Source organism: Stegodyphus dumicola, chromosome 12, assembly GCF_044657685.1.
Source record: "Stegodyphus dumicola isolate Sdum_Otavi_A_Nest chromosome 12, ASM4465768v1".
In the NCBI taxonomy this organism is placed as follows: domain Eukaryota; kingdom Metazoa; phylum Arthropoda; class Arachnida; order Araneae; family Eresidae; genus Stegodyphus; species Stegodyphus dumicola.
The window spans coordinates 43,628,003-43,650,391 of record NC_140779.1 but is presented as its reverse complement, the minus strand read 5'-3'; the positions used below and the strand labels follow the sequence as shown (position 1 = coordinate 43,650,391).

Sequence of the window (22,389 nt, the reverse complement as noted above, 5' to 3'; positions counted from 1 at the left end):
CATGCTGGAAGTTTTTCCTGACATAGTTAAAAGTCTTATAGAATTTTGTTTCCCTCAAAGCATCCCTTTTTTTGGGCAAATAGATTTAATGGGTTTGATATAATCAAATAAATATAAACCAAACCAACACATTTGCACTTTTTTATAATATTTTTTTCTTTTTCCCAGGATAAAAAGTTATTAATTTAAATATTTAAAACAAACACAATATTCCATTTGCATGTTTCAGAACTTATTATTCAAAGTACTTTTGATTCCAACCAATTTTGATAATTCTTCTCTATGTACTGAATATTCATTAAAATAACTAGCTTTGAAATAAGAAATTTACAAACCTGTTAACAAATTTAAGCTCTTTTAAAAAAAAATACACTTTAAAGTTTCATTAAATAATATTACTAATTTTATTAGTTAAACTTATTTACAAGATACCATTATACAGAAATGCAACATAAGTTTGATTTTAAACATTATAATAAATTTCAACAGTAGCTAGAAAATAGACTATTTCAAAGACACTGAGGCTAACTGCTCTAAAATCTTCATGTAGAACAGGGGTCGTCAACTCTAAAGCCCGCAGGTACCATTGCAACTGTCAACAGTTTTATGTGTGCCGGCTGTCCTGTGACTATGATAAAAATATTTAATTTTTCAATAAAATATAACTTTTTTAAATACTTAGCAGCTTACCTCAGAAATATAAGTGTATTTGTTTACATCAATCAAGAGCATCATACTAGATAAAATCGCTTTTCGATTCCATATATTTTTGTGAATCACTGTTTTCAATAATTAATATCACAAAATAAAAGTACACAAATCAACTTCAATATGAACAACTTGATTGCTTATGAGCAGGGATTTCATCACACTGGTCCTAATTATGAAGCAATAGCTGATAAAATGTCAAATAATGTACTGACTTTAAGAATAACATTCCTTATAAAGAACTTTTAAACCTATTAATTATTTAGTAATTATTTACTTTTCACATGAATTCAATCAATAATTTTTATAACTTGAATTTATATTTTTGAATACTTATATTATGTAAACTAATAAATTTACCCTACCAGTATTCTAGAACGTGCTTTGCTGAAACTGGCTTGTGCTTACAAATGGGACCAATCAATGTAATTAGTTCATTTTATCAAAATTAAAATTTTAACAGAATTACCAGTCTTCAATAAGTTCAGCAGATATATACAAAAATTTTGCCATGTAAATACATTCTGGGGGATTATGACCATTTCAAAGTGGGACTTTAATTATAACCACCATGTAAATTAAACTTTAAAAGTTTTACAGTTTGGTTCAAGTCCCAGCTTTAAAAAAATATATATATAAATATAAATTTTTATATTAATTCTCCTAGAAAGAATGTTTTAAGAAGCTAATATTTCTCTCGCGTCATAGATTGTATATATATAAAAAAAAACATTCTGGGGGGCGGGGAAGCAACAATTCCAAAATTGGTAAAAAACAATGAAAATTTATTATTGGAATTGAAATTTTATGCAGGAGTTACACAATAATAAAGAGCAAAAGAAGAATATAGAAATAATACTAGATCATATAAATCTTTGGAAGGTTACTATAGAGGCAAGCAAATACAGTATGTAAATAATTTGTATGTTACGTTTGTAAATAATTTCTTCTTTATGGAGAAGAAATTCAAATAACTGAATAGTCTATGATGGATAAACTACAAATAAATATAATTGAATTTTTATATATTTTAATTAGACTTCCATCCCAAATTCTTTATTGAGCAAATCAAGATCTTTGTTGTCAACAGCTTGGTATAAATCCATCCTCTTCATGAGTGTCATTACAATACGCAGAGTAGACCAAATATTGCTTGACATAGCAGCTTTAGATGACTTCCCTTGTGGACCTCTTCCAGCATTCTGTAGATTAAGTGCAGACAAAAAGTGCTCAGCTGCTTCTCTGAAAATTATAAAGACCATTATTATTAGTTATATATCATGAAATGATTAACATAAAAAGAGCATAAAGCTAAATGCTTTATGAACTGCTGCTGCATTTTTGCTTTTTATTTTCCTGAACAGTAACTTGAATTAATATAAAAAATTAATATGCTCAGTTAAAATCAAGTATAATCAACAAGTGTAATTTAATATGTTACTGTTGGTTACTCCCTAAGATATCACAAACAGCTTCAGAAATACACAGAATAAAATTAATATGTCAATCATTATCAGTTAAAAGACTGAAAATTTCAAACATAAAAAGGCTGCAAAATATTGTCTAAAGACAGATACAGCAATTTTTATCCACTATCCTCACCAAAACTTCTCAAGAACAGTAGTTAATTTCTCAGTACTTTCTGCAAATGACTACACTGCTATGAGAAAGGGAATGCCTTTGGAAACTAACTTTTAATGATGACTTTGCAGAGCATCCTAATTTTTTAGAACTTTCCAAAATTTGACCGGTAACTAACAGTGAAATTTTATGATCTGATCTTTTCTGAACTCTTTTCAAGCAGTTACACAAAATGTACAAAAAAGTAAAATACAATAGTAAGCAGTACTTAAATTGATACTTCCAAATTAAGCATAAAAATATACAGCAATTTACATTATTTCAAAACAATGTTACTATCCTGTGACTACGAACATTGGTTACCACTGAACAATCAAAGCTGGTGGATATTCCACCAAGATTGCAGCAATTGTTCCTGCAGAATTCCGAAGGAATTATCTCTCTTTATTTAATAAACAACAATGATTCGACCTACTTCCCCCCGGCCTTTCCTAAGAAAGCTTTTGCCAATTTCTGCTATTTTGTTAATTCTCCAATTTTACCTGCAAGCCTGTTTACAATGCTATTAAGTACAGATTTTTCACAGGCAACTGTTAAAAATTAATACTCTTTTTTTGTTTATATTTAGCTGACCACACCATATCCATTACTAAATACATTTTTTATGGTATGACACCCCAACCTTGTCAACAATCTATCATTTACTGTTTTGTAGAAGACAAGTCCCAAATTTTAATCAAATATGCAACAAAAAATATAGCAATAACAGCTAATTTATAGCCTTGTTCATGAAAAAAGAGGTCATCAAACATGAAGAAAACATCATGAATCACTGGGGTTACATCAAGCAAACATTCAGATGTTATGAATCTGTTGTTATGGCGTGATCATCCATCACTGACACTAAATCACGCTGCTTGGTGACAATTTCACAGTCAACAGGATAACATATAATTACCCAATATTTTATCAAAATAATATTTCACAATTACTCATAATAAAAGAATATTTGAAAGAACTTGATAAAATTGTGATCAGATTTAAATTTACCCTACTCAATATCAGCTCCAGAAACATTCATTAACTAATTATAAACACAAGACCTATATTAAATATAATGAAAGAAAAGAACAAGCAATACAAAAATTATCATGCTTGCTTACAAGAAACTTTTTGTTAATTTACACAACAGTTTCAAAATGCCAAAGAAATAAAAAGAATTCCCATCAATAGCAAATGCAATACAATCTTATAAAATGATTTTTATCTCACCTTTTGAATAGTATAAAAAAGTACAGATAATTATCAGATGTCTCATTGAAAGATATATAATAACAGTTGCTTTGTTTAATATTTCATTAACACAAAAGTGATAATGTTTTTATTATAATAAGAAAACTACGTAAATAAAAATAAGACTCTGTTAAAAGAGGAAGATCTTCAAATCAACCTGTCATAATTTTTATGTACAAGTAAATATCTCTCAACATTAAAAAATAATTAAGTTTTTATTGCATATTTCATATTGTTTCTGTTGGCTTTTTAAGTATTAAGCTGCTATCTAAAAAATCAGACTGCAAATTTATTACTTTTACTGTCCATTCAGTTTTGAAACAGTTCATTTCAAAAGTGAATTCCCCTAAGCCTGAGGAGGAAACACATTTTTTTTTTTTTTCTGTTAAGTACATATGTTTAACAATACTAAAAATTACATATTTAAATGCATTTATTGAACAGAAAACTTCATTTAGTATGAGTTTGTTGACTAATATTTTAACCTCTCATTAAATTAACCCAGATACAGCCTTAATCTTTAAACTTAATTTGAAAAATTTTCTAACAAAAAGACAGCACAATACATAAAAACTTTTTTGTAGATTTGACAAACTTCCCAATTAAATTTCCTCCGAAGTTGTAATATTTTGTTATGAACAGAAGCACAAGCAAAATTAACCATTGGCCCAGGATATAGTTTCTAAAAATCTGCTGTTAGTACTATATGGCAAAGCTAGAGCATTGTCACGATGCAACATTCAGGACTGATTCACCCCCCCACACACACAATTCAGGTCTATTACTACATACAGCCTCTCTAAACTGTGTTAAAATTCTCTGGTAGACTTTCTTGCTTTCCATCTGAACATGTGATAGAAATTCATGATGCACTCTGAACATAAGCCCCGTTCACATGCAACGCTCCTTCGCACAGCTGCCGTTAGCAAGGGGAGAAAAAGGAGACATGAAAGAGTTTCGTCTTTAGGACCCGTTCAGAAGACCACCGTCTTCCTTCCCCTTTACACCTAAAGCCTCTATGAACAATCACGTCTCCGAATTGGCAGATTTCTAATACTGTTCACACATTTTTAACGTGGTTTACTGTTGTTAATTTTGTAATTTGTACTTTCGTAACTGATATCTGAACTTTCGTAATGGTTCCTGAAAAATATATGCTTTTTAATTATTATTATTATTATATAAGCTATTATTTAGTTCACTCTTGGTGCTTGTCGCTATGGTTAAAAGATGGTAATGAATTTTTAAACTGCTTCCCGATATGATATAGAACTCAAACTTTGTACATACACTGCTTGTGGATGTGGTGTCACGCTTTTGATTTTTAGAGGATTAGATTTTTTTTCAAATTTAAAGTTGAAACGACTTTTTGCAAATATTAACAAATAAACTGAGAATCTCAGAATATTATAGTTTGCACCATAACACACTGTGAAAGAAAAAAAAATTAAATGAAATTTTTAGCGTAATTTTTTTTAAAAATATTTTGGGAGAATTTTTGAAAATCGTTCATATTTTTAGACTTTTTGACGCCCATTAATTTTAAATTTTCATATCTAAAAATATATCGGTTACAAACTTCCGACATTTTCACAGTTTATAAAACAAACTTTTCGCATTAAAAAAATGATAAAGGAAATTAAATGGATGATTTTGTACTTTTTTGAAAGATATGCAATGAAGCAGAATGGAAAATATTGGTTCTTCTTGGGCATCAATTCGAAACATCGGTTTCAAAGTAATAATCTCATTATACCACACTATTTTTATGACATTATTTACGCTATATAAGTTGTTATTGTTACCAGTTGTTAGTTCAGCGTGAGATTGGAGATATTTCTGAGTTAACTTTCTCTTAAGATGCGTTGTGTTTAACGTTCTTTAGATTGAAGCATAACTACTGATTATACTTAGTGATATGCTAAACACTTGTACGAGTATTTCTGTGGAAAATTCCAGAACTTTGAAGTGTTTATGTTGATAAAATAAAATTAATTAAACTATCATCGGATTTGAGTGCAATGACAACTATTAAAAACTATTATCAATCTATTACAAACCCGTACGCACGCAGCAATATTATAAGTAATTAATGTATTAAAATTGTTTTGAACGTGTTTTACAAAACAAAAACAGGTAAAGAAAAATTCTGCTTGCTTTTTATAAGTTTTTGCAATTTTTCTGGCCACATAAGGTTTTAAAAAAAGGATTGTAATTTATGTTTATATTTACCAATTGAATAAATAGCACTAGGTTTGATTTATATACATGTGTGTATATTGAAATTCAGTAATAAAATTTTAAAGATTTGAAATGATTAAATGTCTATTTAGACAGTTTGAATTCTTTAAACTGCAAATGCAAACTGAGAAACTTTTGCACTTTTTCCAATAAATCCTTTTACTCCTAAAATATATACAGGTATGGATTAAATTTTTTATTATTTTTACTGCTTATATAAAATTATATACTTTATAGAAACAAGGATGGATTTTGCAAAATACTTTCGGAAAAAATTATTTGAAATGAAAATGTGACTGAGATCATATTTGTTTTAAAGATTTTAGATAAAAGTGTATTTTTCCCCCCTCAGAAACTAATTCATTAATTGCAAAATCATTCCTTGAAGTTATTAAGAACACTTTAATAAATACAATAAAAAACTGGGGGGAGACATTGAAAATTGTAGGAGAAGAAAGACATTTTAATCGTAAAATTTTTCTTCAAAAATTTAAATTAAAAAAATGCTAGCAAAAACTTTTTTTCAGCTCAAAATTATTTTGTCTCACAAAACCATTTAATAATATTCATAATTATTAAATGGATGATTCATAATTATTAAGTAGATGAAAATGCTTAAATTTTAAAAAAAAATCATTCAAAAGGTACCGAGTCCCTTTTTGCGTTGAAGCCGATATGCACTTGTTTTAACTTTAGTTTTAATTTGAACGATATTTTTGGATTACCTAGCATCAGATAAACCTTGTCTGTATTTGCCTATAATTTCCGTATCTTGTACAGTTCTGTCTAATTTTGGGGGGGATGCTATCACATCCCCAGACATCTATCAGCGCGATTGTTTCGCTGACAGTCCAGCGAGCAGTAACTAAAATTAAGTGAACCGCGCAGTATAGTACGGGAAATCTCCCCATTTGCCCTGCTCCCGAGAGGTAAGAAACATTCAACCAAGTTCTACCTCCAATTCGGCGAGGCAGTTAATGCTTGTCCCATGTGAACGGGACACGTTGGAAGAACCGGTTTTCGCTACCGGTCGAATCTGCTCTTGTGAACGGGGCTATAATGGTCATCAAGCCCACTGGATCTTCATCAATCGAACTTCGGCCCTCCTTTTTAAAATGTTGAAATCAATCAAAGTATGGCATTTGGTTCTTGCAGTCGTCTTTATGTGCTTAATCAGGCATTCAGAATGCTTCCACGAACGTTTTCCTCAGTTTCGCGCAAAAAATTCACACCAGATGCACAAGACCTATATTATTGTTCTTCCAATTCCTTCATTTTTGCCTCTTCACTGATTGACAAGCAGCCTATACTTAACCTTGCACAAGCAGTAGCTGAAAACAAATGCAGAGACTGGAACCCAGTACAAGCAATATATTAAAGATATGCAACTAGGTATGCAAGATTGACGGAGCACACCATCTGCAGTCATCAACACACACTTTAAAAGCTTTTTTTTTTTTTTTTTATATGCCTCTTATATACTAATTCAGAAGTCAAACAACAAAAATCAGCATTATATTTTCAAATTTTCACTTCCTTTTTTGCACGTTTGTGGCCGCCATTTTGTGATTGCATGGGTTTCGGTAAGTACTATTTGCAATTTTGAAGTTCTTTGGCTGTGAAAATTTTAAAATATAATATGAAAATTTAAAATATAAATTGTTGTTTGAATTCTGAATTAGTATTTGTTCGGCGTATTATTGTGTCTTAACCCGTCAGCACCTGCAACGGGACATTTCCCATCCCACTCCTATATTTTTAGTAAGAAAAGAAGAAATGCTGTACATGACTGTTCTGGTATTTCCGTTACTTTTCAGGGTTGAGTTCATAAAGGCATGGTTGAAAGGAATTTTTCCACGATGTCTGAATGGCTAGACTATTTACAGATAAAGAGCTGTGGGACGGTAGCAACCTTGCACGGTGTGGAATGTTCTACTTGTATTCACTTCTTCAGTCGAAATGAGTGCGTACGAACCTGAACAAGAGAGACTGCGAGCTCCGCTTGCGAGTGTTGAAACAGATAGTGAAATAGAAGATTCTGAATGAGAGGATGATAATATATCAGAAAGTGACCACAATACACATTCTGAATAAGAACATGATGTAAATGATTTATGTGTTACATCTTCTGTCTCATCCGAAGATTTCTATGTGGGAAAAGATGGAACAAACTGGTCTAATGTATTGCCTTTCAAAAATGTTCGGACTCCGTCGAAAAACATTGTAACCCATTTACCTGGTGTAAAAAAACAATATCGAAATTTAAAAACTCCAGTTGATTGTTTACTTCAAATTTTGGATGATGATATTATAGAAGATTTGGTCAACTATACTAATATTTATATTTCAACAATAAAAGATAAATTTTCCAGAGAAAGAGATGCTCTTGAAACAAATGTAGCTAAACTGAAGGCTTTGTTTGGATTGTTATACAGTCAAAAGTCGTTAATCCGGACTCGTCGGGACTTCGGCGATTCCGGATTATAGATCATCAGTTTAAATCTCGTAAGATGGCATGCAGAAATTCTAAAATTAAAAGTATGAAACCGTAATTTATGAAATAAAGAACAATTATGATCTAAAGGGTATCAAAATTTACCAAAAAAAAAAAAAAAAAAAAAAAAAAGCTTAATATTTATTTGTTTACTTTATTAAACATTTCTTTCAATGTAAGTTGTTCAAGTTGCTTCGTTTTATGTGATAATACTTTCTCTTTAATTCTATAAACAGACATAATTTCTTGTTCAGTTACAAAGTTCCGCTGTTCAAGTCCCGTAAATTGCTGTGCCGAGAATTCCGACTAACTTGTCAATCGAAATTTTTTCGTTTTCACTAACCTCTCTGTCACCTTCTTCATGCCTTTATCCATTTTTTGCAGCAATTCCACTTTTTGTTTGATGGACATCGAAACATACTTTCATTTTGTAGATCCTTTGGGAGCTCCAGCATCGGAAATTCTATTTGACATAATCGAAAGTTCAAGTTTACTTTTATAAAATTGCTCTTACAGTCTGAAAAAAGGTAATAAGCTGGATCCAGTTCGAAGATTAAGGAACAACGCAATCATCAACATTAACTGAAATAGATAATTTTAGCTTATACCGTCCATTATACATTAAACGCGCACGCAAAAACGTATTCTGCGCTTGCGCAGACGCATATGCGCAGTCGTAAAGGTCTTACATGCACGCGTAAATGCCTATGCGCATGTGTCAACGCGGAGCATGCGCAGAAAGTTTTTAGCTTTGAGGTCCGGATTATAGATCATTCCGGATTATGGGTGTCCGAATTAACAACTTTTGACTGTACTATGCTGGTGTTTTGAGAGCAGCGCACCTGAACGCAAAAGACTTGTGGTCTACTGATGGTTGTGGAGTTAGTATTTTTAGAAATACAATAACACTCAATCGTTTCCATTTCCTTTTGAGATGCATTAGATTTGATAATATAAATTCGCGATCACAAAGAAAAGAAACTGATACACTCGCATCTTTTAGGGACATTTTTGAAAAATTCTTGAAGAACATACAGAAACTGTACTCTCTCTCAGAATATTGCACAGTTGATGAAAAACTTGAAGCATTTAGAGGAAGGTGTCAATTCAGACAATACATGAGAAATAAGTCAGCCAAGTATGGTATTAAAATTTTTGCTTTATGTGATTCTCGCACGTTTTACACATATAATTTAGAAATTTATGCCAGACAACAGCCTATCGGACCTTACAGGCAATCAAATACGGCATCTGATGTTGTCAAAAGAATCATTTCTCCGATAAAAGGAACATGTAGGAATATAACAATGGATAATTGGTTCATGAGTGTTTCTTTAGTGACTGATTTATTACACAATTATAAACTTACTTGTGTCGGTACACTTCAAAAAAATAAAAGAGAAATTCCGTTAGAATTTTTACCTCGTAAAGGCCTATACACTCTTCACTATTTGGCTTCAAAAATAAGGAACTTACTTAAACATCGTATGTAAAAAAAAAAAAAAATCGGTCCTGGTATAGTTATCCATGCTGCATGATGACAACAAAATTGATCCACAATCAGGCGAACAGAACAAACCCGAAATGATAATGTTCTACAATATGACTTAGGTGGTGTTGATACTGTAGACGAATTATGTGGAACATATTCAGTTTCAAGAAGATGCCGACGTTGGTCGCTTACAATATTTTTTGGACTAATGAATATTGCCGGGATTAATGCATTCATAATACACAACTCTAACCATGAGCAGAGTAATATGAAATGAAGGGATTTCTTGAAGGAATTATCATTAGCCCTTGTAAAAGAACATGCAGTAATTCAATCAAATATCACATCCCTACCCATTGCACTAAAAATTGGAGTGAAGAGGTTGGCTGGAGTCGATGTAACTAATGAACCAAAAAAGTTTCAAAAGAGAAGCTGCAGATGATGTGACATTTGTCCAAGAAAAGACGACTGGAAAACATCTATATCTTGTTTAGAATGCAACAAATTAATTTGTAAGAAACATGTAAATATCTTATATGAAGATTGTTTCAAAAATAAAGATTCTGAATAATTAAAGGTATGTTTTTCAGTTATTGTATTACTGTACTTAATTTTGATAGAGATGAAATGATAAATTGTGTTACTGAACTTAATTTTGAAAGGGATAAAATGATAAATTGTATTACTGTACTTAATTTTGAAAGGGATGGCTTGATAAATTGCATTATAATATAATTAGAAATTAAATGGAATAATTTAATTAGATTAAATAATAAAATCAACGGAATTTATTTTTTATTTAAAATTTGACTGTGAATGTAATTAAAAAATAATGTGCATTTATACATTTTATAGTTTTCTTTTGAATACCGATGATGTGCAAGACCTTAAATTAAGTCATATGTTTTAAAATACACTTAAAATTAAACATATTAAATTAATCTCTTGCAAAATTAGAATTTCTGGTTTCAATCCAAGCAATAAACTGTGCTCATTCATTATATTTAACATGAAATGTGGACAATGAAACCTTGGGGTGAAAATTGTCTCGCGCGGTTACTAACGTGGCGAAAGGGAGCGTGGGTGCTGAAGGGTTAATTATGCCTCTTATATGTTCAGAATTTATATTCAAGGAAATGAAACTTGCAGCCAACTTTTTCAAACACTTCATATATGTACAAAAGCATTTATGTTTTCCCAAAGCAAATTCCCAATAAACAATACAAAGTCCAGAATCCAGATATCTAATATCTGCAATAATCTAATATCCAAACCTCCAGACAACCAGCAATATTTTTAAAACAAATCCAGTACATGAGAATAATAATAATAATAATAAACAGGGATGCCATAAAAGCAATTTTTCTCCCAACTAGCTAAGAGTACTACTGTATGTCAACTTTGATGACAATACATTGATTGACAGATACTTGTATTAAAATTGCCTCCGTTGTCTCATGTGATCCTATTAAGAGGCCAACAAGTAAAAGATTCCTCAGGTAGTCTCCTGAAAGGATCTGAAAAGGAAAAAAAAGGGAGAGGCACTTTCGCCTATGGCTGGGAAGAAAGCAAGCATCCAGATTTGGGGGGGGTACACGGTTTCCAGAGAAATGGTTGAGCACATAATCTTGAAATGCACTCTTCAGATGAAGCCATTTGTTTAATAGCTTTGCATTTTGCTCTCTCTTACTAAGGAATTACAATATTGACTGTTTTTAACCTTGACCACACTTCAGGAACTTGAATGGTTGCACGGAACATTTTTCTATCTGAACTAAATCCAGTTGATCTGTCATATGGTTATTTGCTGCTGATAATGAAGAAAATATAAAAAATGAAGCAATAAAACTGCTTCAAACTACATAGTTTGACAAAATTTTAAAGCACAGTTTTTTTTGTGGTTGTTTTTCCCCCCACTCTGATTCCTTAAGATCATAAATGCCTCATTTTCATTTTATAATTTCTACATGTTATCTTATTAAGATTGATGATCTACAAATTTCCAAGAATCCGGGATAGCAGAAATCTCGATTCTGTACCTCCTACTTTGTCCACATACATAAACACACATGTACTAGTACAAAAAAATGCTTCAGAGCTATCATACTTACTTAGCAGCACCAAGATTGATACAGCTGATACCCAAATTGAAACGAGCACGAATGAAGCCTGGATAGAGTTCTAAAGCATGATAATAAGCTTCAATAGCTTCTCCAGGCCTATTACTATTAGCTAAGGTTGCCCCAATTCGGTTCCAAAGCAAACTATCCTATAATAATAATAATAATAATAAAAAGGTAACAAACTCAAACTACAGCTAACACCAAAAAATATAAAACTACACTAAAAATTAAAACTTTGGCATCCTTCTGAAAAAATTCACGAAGAATATTCAAATAAAAATTTAAAACGTACTCTCGTGCAGCTTAATTAACACATTAGCCGCCAAAACTACAAGGAATGATTCTTTTCTCATGAAAACAATAACAAATATTAAATTAAGCATTTCTAACATTAATTTACATTTAAAATTTTAAAAAAAGCTCTACCTGTGAAAAAAGCGAGTGTTGTGTTCATGCAACATCAGCGGAATAAGAGTACGGATGTTTAGTGAATAGGATTGTACTCATGCGATGTTTTCTTTAAGTGGAGCACTGGATTACTTTTTAGCTTATAACGTTTTATAAATCTACAAATCACTTTTCTTGTAATATATTCAATATTAAAATATACATTATATTTCTTTTACAAATACAGATTATTTCAATTGAAAGATTCAAGCATGAAAATCTTGATTACAATCATGATGTAAAGCTACATTACATACTTTGCATCTATAAACAGTCTGACTATGGCGCTCTACTACGAAGTCTTTTGTTATCATCGGATTTTATGATAAAATGTCTACCATCTCCATGCAGTGGTGTTTGAATACTGAATTTACTAGGTCTTCCTGTTGCTGATCTATTTCTGGCTAATTCACCTCTCAATAGGAGTTTACAAAAGGAATCTCGCATTTGAAATCTAAAAGAGACTTTTTATTTCCAGTAATAAAAAGTCATGATATTTACTAAGTTTAGATATGGTCTCACCTTATATAATTTATCAGTATTGTCAGTTTGACAATTGTCAGCTAAATGCAAATTCTGCTTCATATTCCTGTATTGCAAACATGATATCAATTCTCGTACCTTAGGAACAGAAATATCTTTATCAAGAGAACAATGCATTTCTTCTTGAGGTAAAGAAGGATATCCCGTAAGCAATAATATTCCAATAAATCTTCCCATATAGGCTTCAGATGCAATAAATTCTGGGTGATTTTTTGGCTGAGCATATATATTTGTCTGTTCAACGAGAAGAGAGTAAATATCTAAAAGAAAATCAAAAATCTCTCCACTAGTTTTACCTTGTATTTTGTCTTTTGTAGCTTTTCTTCTATCTCTCTTCCTGAGACATAACTGAGGGTTCCTTTTTTTTAATCCATTTCAAGTTTTCAGTTTTGTGCTTTTTAAACTTTTTCGTATGACTACCACTGCTTTTAGAAGGCTGAAACTTATTTCTTTTGTGAATTTCAACTTCCCCAGCAATATCATTTGGTAAAATATCATAATTATTGTTTAAAACATTGTCATTCCCTTCTTCTTCATCTCTAGCTTCTGCAATTTCTGGGGGAACAGCAACAATATCAGTTTCATTCTGGTCTTTATTAACATTATCATCAACTATTTCTTCATAAAAAAATCTTTGAAGGGCTTCTTCTAATGTAAGATACCTCATTATAGGCATTTTTAAAGCAGCCAGAAAATGAATCAGAACATCGAAAGGAATGACTAAAAAAGGAGATTACCCATTTCCTGCTGACGTTGCATCAGAGTAACACCTGTTTTCCCTTCCTTCCCAACACAAGTATAAACTTCTGATTGATGTAATGTTCTGATAAGCGGTGACCTTGACCAAAAATAGATAACTCATAAAGACAGCGATTCTTTCGTTATATGTTTTTGGCAAAAATACCCGGTCCAAAATTTTGCTTACAGCATGAGATTAATTATTATAAATAAAATGATTGTTGAAGGCAAATATTTTTTTACAGAAATAATCTTCATAATATTCCCTACACAAAATCATCTGCTGGTATAAAACATGTTAGGTAGTTATATTTATATATGCATTTATTTTGATTGTTGCATCAATGCAACACCAGCGGCTAATGGGTTAAAGAAAGTTACCGTATAGAAATGATTCACATTAAGTGTTGCGAACTACTTGAATACTAAATTATAAAGAAACCTGGGGGGGGAGGGAGAAAAAGAAAGAAACGTTTTGATACATAAAATATATTACAAGATTCTTTTAATGTGCATATCTCAGAAATAAAGGTTTTTTGGATTAGTGAAGTTACTTGATTATAGCTTGTGTTTTCCTGAGTATTACTTACATTTTGCTTTTTTTAAATTTTATAGCATGTTTTGATTATCTGCACAGAAACAACTAAAACAAACTCGTATATTACGAATTCTTTAATACAACACCATTATATTTTTTATTTTAATACAAAACCATTACATTTTTTTTATTTTAATACAAAATCATTATATTTTTTTATATTATATACAAACATTATTGCTATAAATAGTTACTTTTATATTTCAGGAACATCATTTCTACTGTTACTTAACACATAAGGCTTTCTTCTTCAGTATTTTTTTCTTAAAGTGTACACCTATTTGTAAGTCTACAGTGTAGTGTAATAATGTCTTACTTTCTACTCAGTTACAAAAAAGTTAAAAGTTTAGATATTATTAGCTTAATGCTAAATCCTCATCCCTCACTAACTGAATTTTCATCAGCTGGGTTTAAAATACTGAAATAATTTCATTATAATAGGAATATACTCGAGTCATATACATACTATATACTACTATACACATATACTCGAGTCAGCCAGTTTAAAATACTTCTTTCCGTTAACAGTTAAAGCAAACACATAGCTCCACTTCTTGGTCAACAATACTTCTGCAGCTTTTGCATAAAGAAAAACAAAGCCTGGAAAATCTGTTAGGAAACCTTCAGTTTACATACAGAGTGTCAATAGCCACACAATTAGTGGTTGTTTACATATAATTTTTCCAAGAAGTTATTAAAAATATTTCAATTTTAATAGGCATGAGACCCCCCCTCCCCAAAAGGAAAAGAAAAACGTGTTCACATTCTTTCATGAATATATAGAGCTCTGGTGCAATTCAAACCCAAAACAAAAGTGAGTACAAGGGTGGAAACATAGCCCAGAGTTAAGAGATAGATGATAGAGACATTTTTTGAAAATGAAAAAACTCTTAAATGTCCACTTAATTTTTAATTTGAATCAAATGTTTATAATTTACCTAACCTTAAATTAAAAGGAGAAAAAAGACACAGAAAATTCATTTTATACATAACAATGTGAACATACATGTATAGTTCATTCGATACACAATTTTGATATGCTAAAAGATGCAAGAATCAGCATAAGGATTAATGGTAATACTTACATCTGGTCTTACTTGCAAAGCAGCTTTAAAACAATCTACTGCTTTGCCATATTCACTGGAGAGGTTAAAGAGAACACCTAGACCATTCTGAACATCAGGATCTGGATCAGTAGGGTTCATTCGAGCTGCTTCAATAAACATTTCTTTGGCCGCTTCCCTTTTGTTACTAAGAAAAATAAATGAATAAAATACAACAAAATCTCTAAATATTTTTCATAATAAAAAGAATAAAATGATACAGAGCAACTTCTGAGGTGAGAACAAGGCTAAAATTCAAAATGGCTGTTCATCTTTATTAAGTTAGAATACAGTGCCACCTATTATAAACAGAAAGAAACTTTTAGTGGGCCATGCATTTCAGCTAAGACAACATAGTAGTACTGAATGTAGTAATCACCATTAATAAAGTTGTTCATGTTCTTTACTATATAGTCCACTCATTTAGCTTAGAATTAAAGAATCACAGTATATTAATCCTTTGAACTAGAGTAAAGAACAAAATATTGGCACTGGAGAGAAATAAAAGTGTGTTAAAATTGAAACTAAATTAGAAAATGTAGTTAAGGAATGTGATGATAATGTAAACGAAAACAAAAATAAAGTATAGAATGCTCTAAAATATTCAAATGGACATCAGAAACTTAATAAATAAATATTTTCAAAGTGTTGATAAAAAAGATGATGTAACAGCCATTGATGAAGAAACTGCAGAAATGATAGAAGAATTGGATAATTATGGAAATTTGATCATCTATTCTATCATTCTGAAAATGAAAGAGATTATAGTAAATTTGATTTTAAAGTACAAATACATTTGCCAGAATTATCAATTCCTACATTTTCTGGTAAATATACAAAATGGAATCATTTTAAGTGGCAATTTGAAAACATTATTGCAAATAATACTCAGTTAACTATTATTCATAGACTGCATTAATTCACAAAGCAAAAAAATTCAAACTGTTGATGATACTTTCAGTTCTCTGTTTAAAGCTCTTCATGATAAATATGAAAATAAAAGAATCTTAATCAAGATGCATGCAAAGTCAATAATGGATATACATAATGTTACTTTCAAATCATCGAAGGGGATAAGCTATGTAATAGATAATGTTACTAAAAGCATAAGGGATTTGAATATTTTAAAGTATGAGAAAAATAATTTATCAGATATTCTGTTGTTAAATATCATTCCTCAAGCTAGATTATGAAATGCATATACAATTTCATCTAAGCATTAATGCTAGAGAAGTTCCTACATTTGATAAATTATTTTTGTTGTTAGAGAAAAGATATCAATTACTAGATAACATTAACAGCTATACTAGTTAAATAATAAAAAAAAAAAATATCCATTAAAAAAAAGTTCAAAAACTCTGATGCTTAAAATTGATAGTGCTTCGGCTTATGTGACATGTAAAAATAATAATAATTTACAACATAAATGCCACTCAATTTTGAAATTAAATCCAAATCAAAGATATGAAATAGTTAAAAACAATAAATTGTGCTTAAACTGAGAAAGGAGCATTTTATCACAAAATATTATTCTAAGTTCAGATGTTCTGAATGCCATAAAAAACATCATTTGTTAATCTATCGACTCTCAGCAATGGTGCCATCAGTCAAACATAAATGGAAATATCCAGTGACGACATTATTAACAAGAATGCATAAGGTTCTAAAAAAAATTAAGTTCCTTTTTACATCAAGAAAAATTGTTTTTATTAGTGACTGCAATAGTATATGTTTGTAAATCAGAAGGAAAAGATTCCAGTTCAGGACATCCTTGATAACAGCAACATGCCCTGTCTTCTGACAGAGTTGCCAGTTTGTTAAATATAAAGAAGAAAGAATTTAAGCATCCATATCTGGAATAAATGAGAACATTAGAAATATTAAGTTCCTTTTTACATCAAGAAAAAATAAATGTGCATATTTCAAATAAGGATTTAACATATGTAAGATGAATCAACTGTTTGGTTATTTTTAAAATTAACATTATAACACCCCCATCAAGGAATTTAAATGTGCAGTCATTAAACATTCTCACTAACATTCAATTAGCTGATCCCCAATTTGGAACTCCTAATAAAATATATATGTTACTAGGGGCCAAATGATTCTTTGAGATTTTAAAATTAGAAAAATTTCAATACGAAAATCAAGCCTTGACATGCCACGAAACAGTTTTCAGATATACTGTATCTGGTTCATGCAAAGTTCAATTACACTTTAAGAAAGGTTCGGAATTGGACGAATCAAAAATGCTTGCTGAGAAAAGATTACATTAATTGTGGAATCGGCTAGAAAGTGGTTCAAAAATGAAAACCTTGTATAAGAATTTTACCTATGTATATAAAGATTTAAATAACGCAGAAGAAGTTCCAGAAACTGAAATAGCTACCTGCAATTATCTTAGTCATCATTGAGTTTATCATCTAAAGAAAACCTCTACCAAACTGTGCATTGTGTTGAATACATCAGTGACTACTACTAATGGAAAATCAAGTTAATTCAACTTTTTTCCTACTATTATTAGATTTTTGAAAGTACATCTATGTACTAGGAGCTGATGTTCAGATGATGTATAGACAAATACTTATTGAACCATCTCAAAGAAACTTGCAAACTGATCTTATAGAAGAATTGATAAGTAGCCCTGTACAGACTTACTGTCTCAGTTTTTTCTGAAATTGTTAAATTTTGTGTCTATAATTTACATATTAAAATTTGGAATATCAGCCGTCAGTGGCATATTAAGTTAGAATACAGCGCTACCTATTCTAGAGACAAAGAAACTCTCACTTGGCCGCTGCTTTCGGCTAAGGCAACAAGTAATAATACTGAATGTAGTAATTACTGTTAATAAAGTTGCTAGTGTTCTTTATTATACTGTCCATTCATTTAGCTTGCAATTACAGAATCACAGTACAGTCAAAAGTCGTTAATTCGGACACCCATAATCTGGAATGATCTATAATCCAAACCTCAAAGCTACAAACTTTCTGCGCATGCGTCGCGTTGCCGCATGCACTTAAAGGCCCGTCCACACGAGTACGCCCGAAACGTAGCTGACGAACGCGCTTTTACGTTACCAGCGTAAAAGCATCCAAACGAGTACGCTTGCGAAGAGTGCATTTAACCAATAGAATTATTTTGCGCAAAAATCATGTGACGCTGTAATATAGCGTCAACAGAGCTGTATCTTATTACTTCACTGTTCTTCTGTGTGTTTGCGGCAAGTTGTCCGAATCAGGATGATTTTTTTTATAGCTGAAACTTTACTATTAAGTGCAATTATTAAGCAGAGGCAAAACCGCAAAAAATAGCAAGAATGGGTCCGAAAGATTTATTTAGAGTGACTTGTTCAAAAAGATTTTTTTTTTTTTTTTTTACTGCCTTGTTTGCGAAAGGAATATCTGGAATTATTAAATTACTACTATTAGCTCACACTCTCCCTATATCTTGTTCAAATTTTCAGTACATAAAATGCTTTTTATTCATCCACTCAAGTTCAAATACAATTTTTTAAACTTGTAGTGAATGACACTTGACGTTAATACAGCTTTTTCACATATTAAATTTTTTTACTTTAAAAAATTCTGTTTGTATTTTTATTTATTTATTTATTTATTTTTGTATTTTTAAAATTTTTCTTTGTGGACCTAAGTAGGAATTGACTTAATTTTTTGGGGAAGGGGGGTATATTACTTGTTTTTTAATTCCTTCAGGATGAGTATCGAACCAGTTTGACAGACTTGCAGATTCTATATCGTATGAAATTTAGGATTTATAAAATTGGTTTGGAATACAGTATGTAAAGAGAATTAAATTACTTAATTTTCTTTATATACACCATCCACCATATAATAAAACCAACTTCATATTTTTTTAACTCCCTCTCCCTTGGTCTTTTGTTTTTCTTTTTATTTATTTTTGAATTTAGAATGAGGTTCAAACTTGGACAGTTTATGAGAAATTATGTGCATGATAAAATATGTAATAAAGTAAAAATAAAGAGAGAATTTATAGATGATATATGATAAAGAGATGCAGATATATTATTACATAAGGATTTCTATTTGCACAGCACATTTTTAAACTAAATTAAAAACAATAATATTAATGAATAAAATAAGAAATGAAAACAATAGTAATAGGTAAAATAAGAATACAATGATTCATGATTAAATATAAGAAACACATTTCAAAATGAGAAAAGCTAACTGAATTATATTCCGTCAACGGGTGAGGTTCGAACTCACCACCTTTCCATTCCTCCGCCACCAAAGCAGTGCGCTGACCACTCAGCTATCTGTGATAGCAGTGTTTGTGAAAAATAATGTAACAAGTAGAAGTCGCTGCAAAGGTAATTTAATTAAACTTCAATAAATGATTGCTGTATGACACAAGTTGTAACTTTCCTCCAAAATTTCGTAATTGTATTTTATTGAATACTCTTTCACAGTCAACTGCTTTATTTTAGAAGTTGTTATATTGCTGAAGTTAGTTTTTGGTGTATTTAATATTGGGATATTTATAGAGCTTTTTATTAAACATGATATAGCCAATATTTATAATAATTAAGGAGAATTTTGTACAGAAACTTTGATTTCGTAGAAACTGTAATTTATTTAGGTTCCTATTACTTACGGTGTTATAAATAGGTGAAGCATATGGATATACTGGTCGGATCATTGCTTTATAAATATAAAGTTTCCCCTTTAATGAGAATTGTAAATGTATACCAATATGTACGGTTTGAGAAATCTGAAGATGGTGTGAAGAATGCTGATTATTTTATTGCTGTATACAGTTATATTTCTAAGCAAAAACTCATCTCTGTGTGGTTCTGATGCCATATTGAAACGGGCAAGTAAGAAGATTTTCTGATTATGACATGTGATAAAAACTCGGTCGGCTATTGGCTATACGCGCGCGTCGCGGGCGAAAAAGCTGAACAGGAGCGTATTCAGTTTTACGTCTTCTGCATCAAACGAATTTACGCAGGCGTCAAAAAAATTACGTCAACTACGTCAGGAGCGTCCTTGTGTGGACGGGCCTTAAGACATTTATGGCTGCGAATATGCGTGTGCGCATGCGCAAAATATGTTTACGAATGTGCGTTTAATGTATAATGGACAGTATAAGCTAAGCTAAAATTATCTAATTCAGTTAATGTTGCAGATTGCATTGTTCCTTAATCTTCGAATTGGATCCGGCTTATTATTTTTTGCAGACTGTTAGAGCAATTTTATAAAAGTAAGCTTGAACTTTATGTCAAATAGAATTTGTGATATATATTTACTAATATGTAAAGGATCTACAAAGCGAAAGTATGTTTCGAAGTCCATTAAACAAAAAGTGGAATTGATGCAAAAAATGGATAAAGGCATATCCTTTGTTTATCTAACCATTCCGAAATTTGTTTATGAATTTCACGCTTCTCTGCATGTGTGTGTGTGTGGGGGGAACGTTGCGGCGCGCAATGAACTGGAAGTTGATCTGTCAGCACTATCCTTATCTTCAGGGCAAATGTTTTTATTTTATTTGGCTTATAATTCCTTACTAAATGTAGTATTTCATCTCGACGTATTCCGTCTTTGATATGATTTAAATAGAATTCCTTGTCATTATAATTCGTTTCCAATAGCGAAGAAAGTGACACAGAAGTTATTGAAAACGAAAAAATTTTGATTGACAAATTAGTCGGTATTCTTGACACAGCAATTATAGGACTTGAACAGCGGAACTTTGTAACTGAACAAGAAATTATGTCTGTTTATAGAATTAAAGAGAAAGTATTAACACATAAAAAACGAAGCAATTTAAACAACTTATATTGAAAGAAATGTTTAATAAAGTAAACAAATAAATATTAAGCTTTTTTTTTTTTTGTAAATTTTGATACCCTTTAGATCATAATTGTTCTTTATTTCATAAATTACGGTTTCATATTTTTAATTTTATAATTTCTGCATGCCATCTTACGAGATTTAAACTGATGATCTATAATCCGGAAAAATTGATAATCCGGAATCGAAGTCCCAACGAGTCCGGATTAACGACTTTTGACTGTACTATCTTCATGTAATTACTTACACAATTATTTTGTTTGACTTATTAATCTTTCTACATAAATCAATAAGACACTTATTCAAAAGCAAATATCCTCTCATCTCATCCTATCCTTTAAATAATAAACAAGTTTTCAAACATAATGAAACCAAAAGACAATAATAATCCAGAAATTCTTATTGTCAGATTGCAATAAACATAATATGGTTGTTTTAGATTAAATGATTATGGGAAAGCAAGGGACAGAGGAAAAGGATGTCTCTAAGGAACACAAGATTTTCATCTAATACATATATGTGGCCAACAGCAGCCAAGTGGTAAGAGCCCTGAGCACTGGTAGTTTGCCCAGGTTTCAAACCATGGCAATTCGGTTGCTCACATGGAAGTTTTCATAATTTTTCCTATGTGTAACATGACTACAAGCTAGTTTGCTTTAAAAAATCATCTGGCACTCATTTCCCTAGGTCTTGTGCAGTTTCCATAATCCAAACAGCCCAAGCCATACGTATACATATACAGGGTGTCTGAATCAAATGTATCTAATTTGGAGAGGTCACTCTACTTAACACAAAGTTTAAAAGCATAAGAAGACTGTAAAATTAGATACCAACACTCAGAAAGTTTCTATTAAACAATCAGTACAATTCCACATGAGTTCCTTTAGTAGCCCTGAGAATGTCTAGTTCTAGCCATGTCGGGTGTAGCATTTCCGGAGTCGCAGTAGCAATAGCCGTGGTTATGGAGGCATGAAGGTTTTCATTACCACGGATGTTCTCTGAGTAGACTGCTTTTCATGTAGCTCCAAAAGAAGAAACTGTCACGTCGGGAGATGTTGATGGCTAGGCAATTGGGCCACTGCGTAGCATCCATCGGATAGGGAAAGTTGTATTTAAAAATGGGCAAACATGCTTGCTCCAGTGAGGAGGGGCCGCATCTTGATGGAAGATAACAGTGGATTGTAAATG

At 31.1% G+C, this 22,389-nt stretch overlaps 1 protein-coding gene across 5 annotated transcripts in view; it reads right to left on the bottom strand.

Annotated features, from left to right (window-relative positions):
* Positions 1-380: 380 nt before the first annotated feature.
* LOC118196907 (peroxisomal targeting signal 1 receptor-like) overlaps positions 381-22,389 on the bottom strand; it is a 169,078-nt gene continuing 147,069 nt past the window's right edge. For all 5 annotated transcript variants that reach the window (XM_085827665.1, XM_085827666.1, XM_085827668.1 and 2 more), the window contains exons 12-14: positions 15,344-15,509; positions 11,921-12,078; positions 381-1,950 (exon numbers count right to left, since the gene is read on the bottom strand). In XM_085827665.1, the coding sequence (XP_085683791.1) occupies positions 1,743-1,950; positions 11,921-12,078; positions 15,344-15,509 (532 nt within the window). In that variant the 3' untranslated portion in view covers positions 381-1,742. The remainder of the gene's footprint in view (positions 1,951-11,920; positions 12,079-15,343; positions 15,510-22,389) is intronic.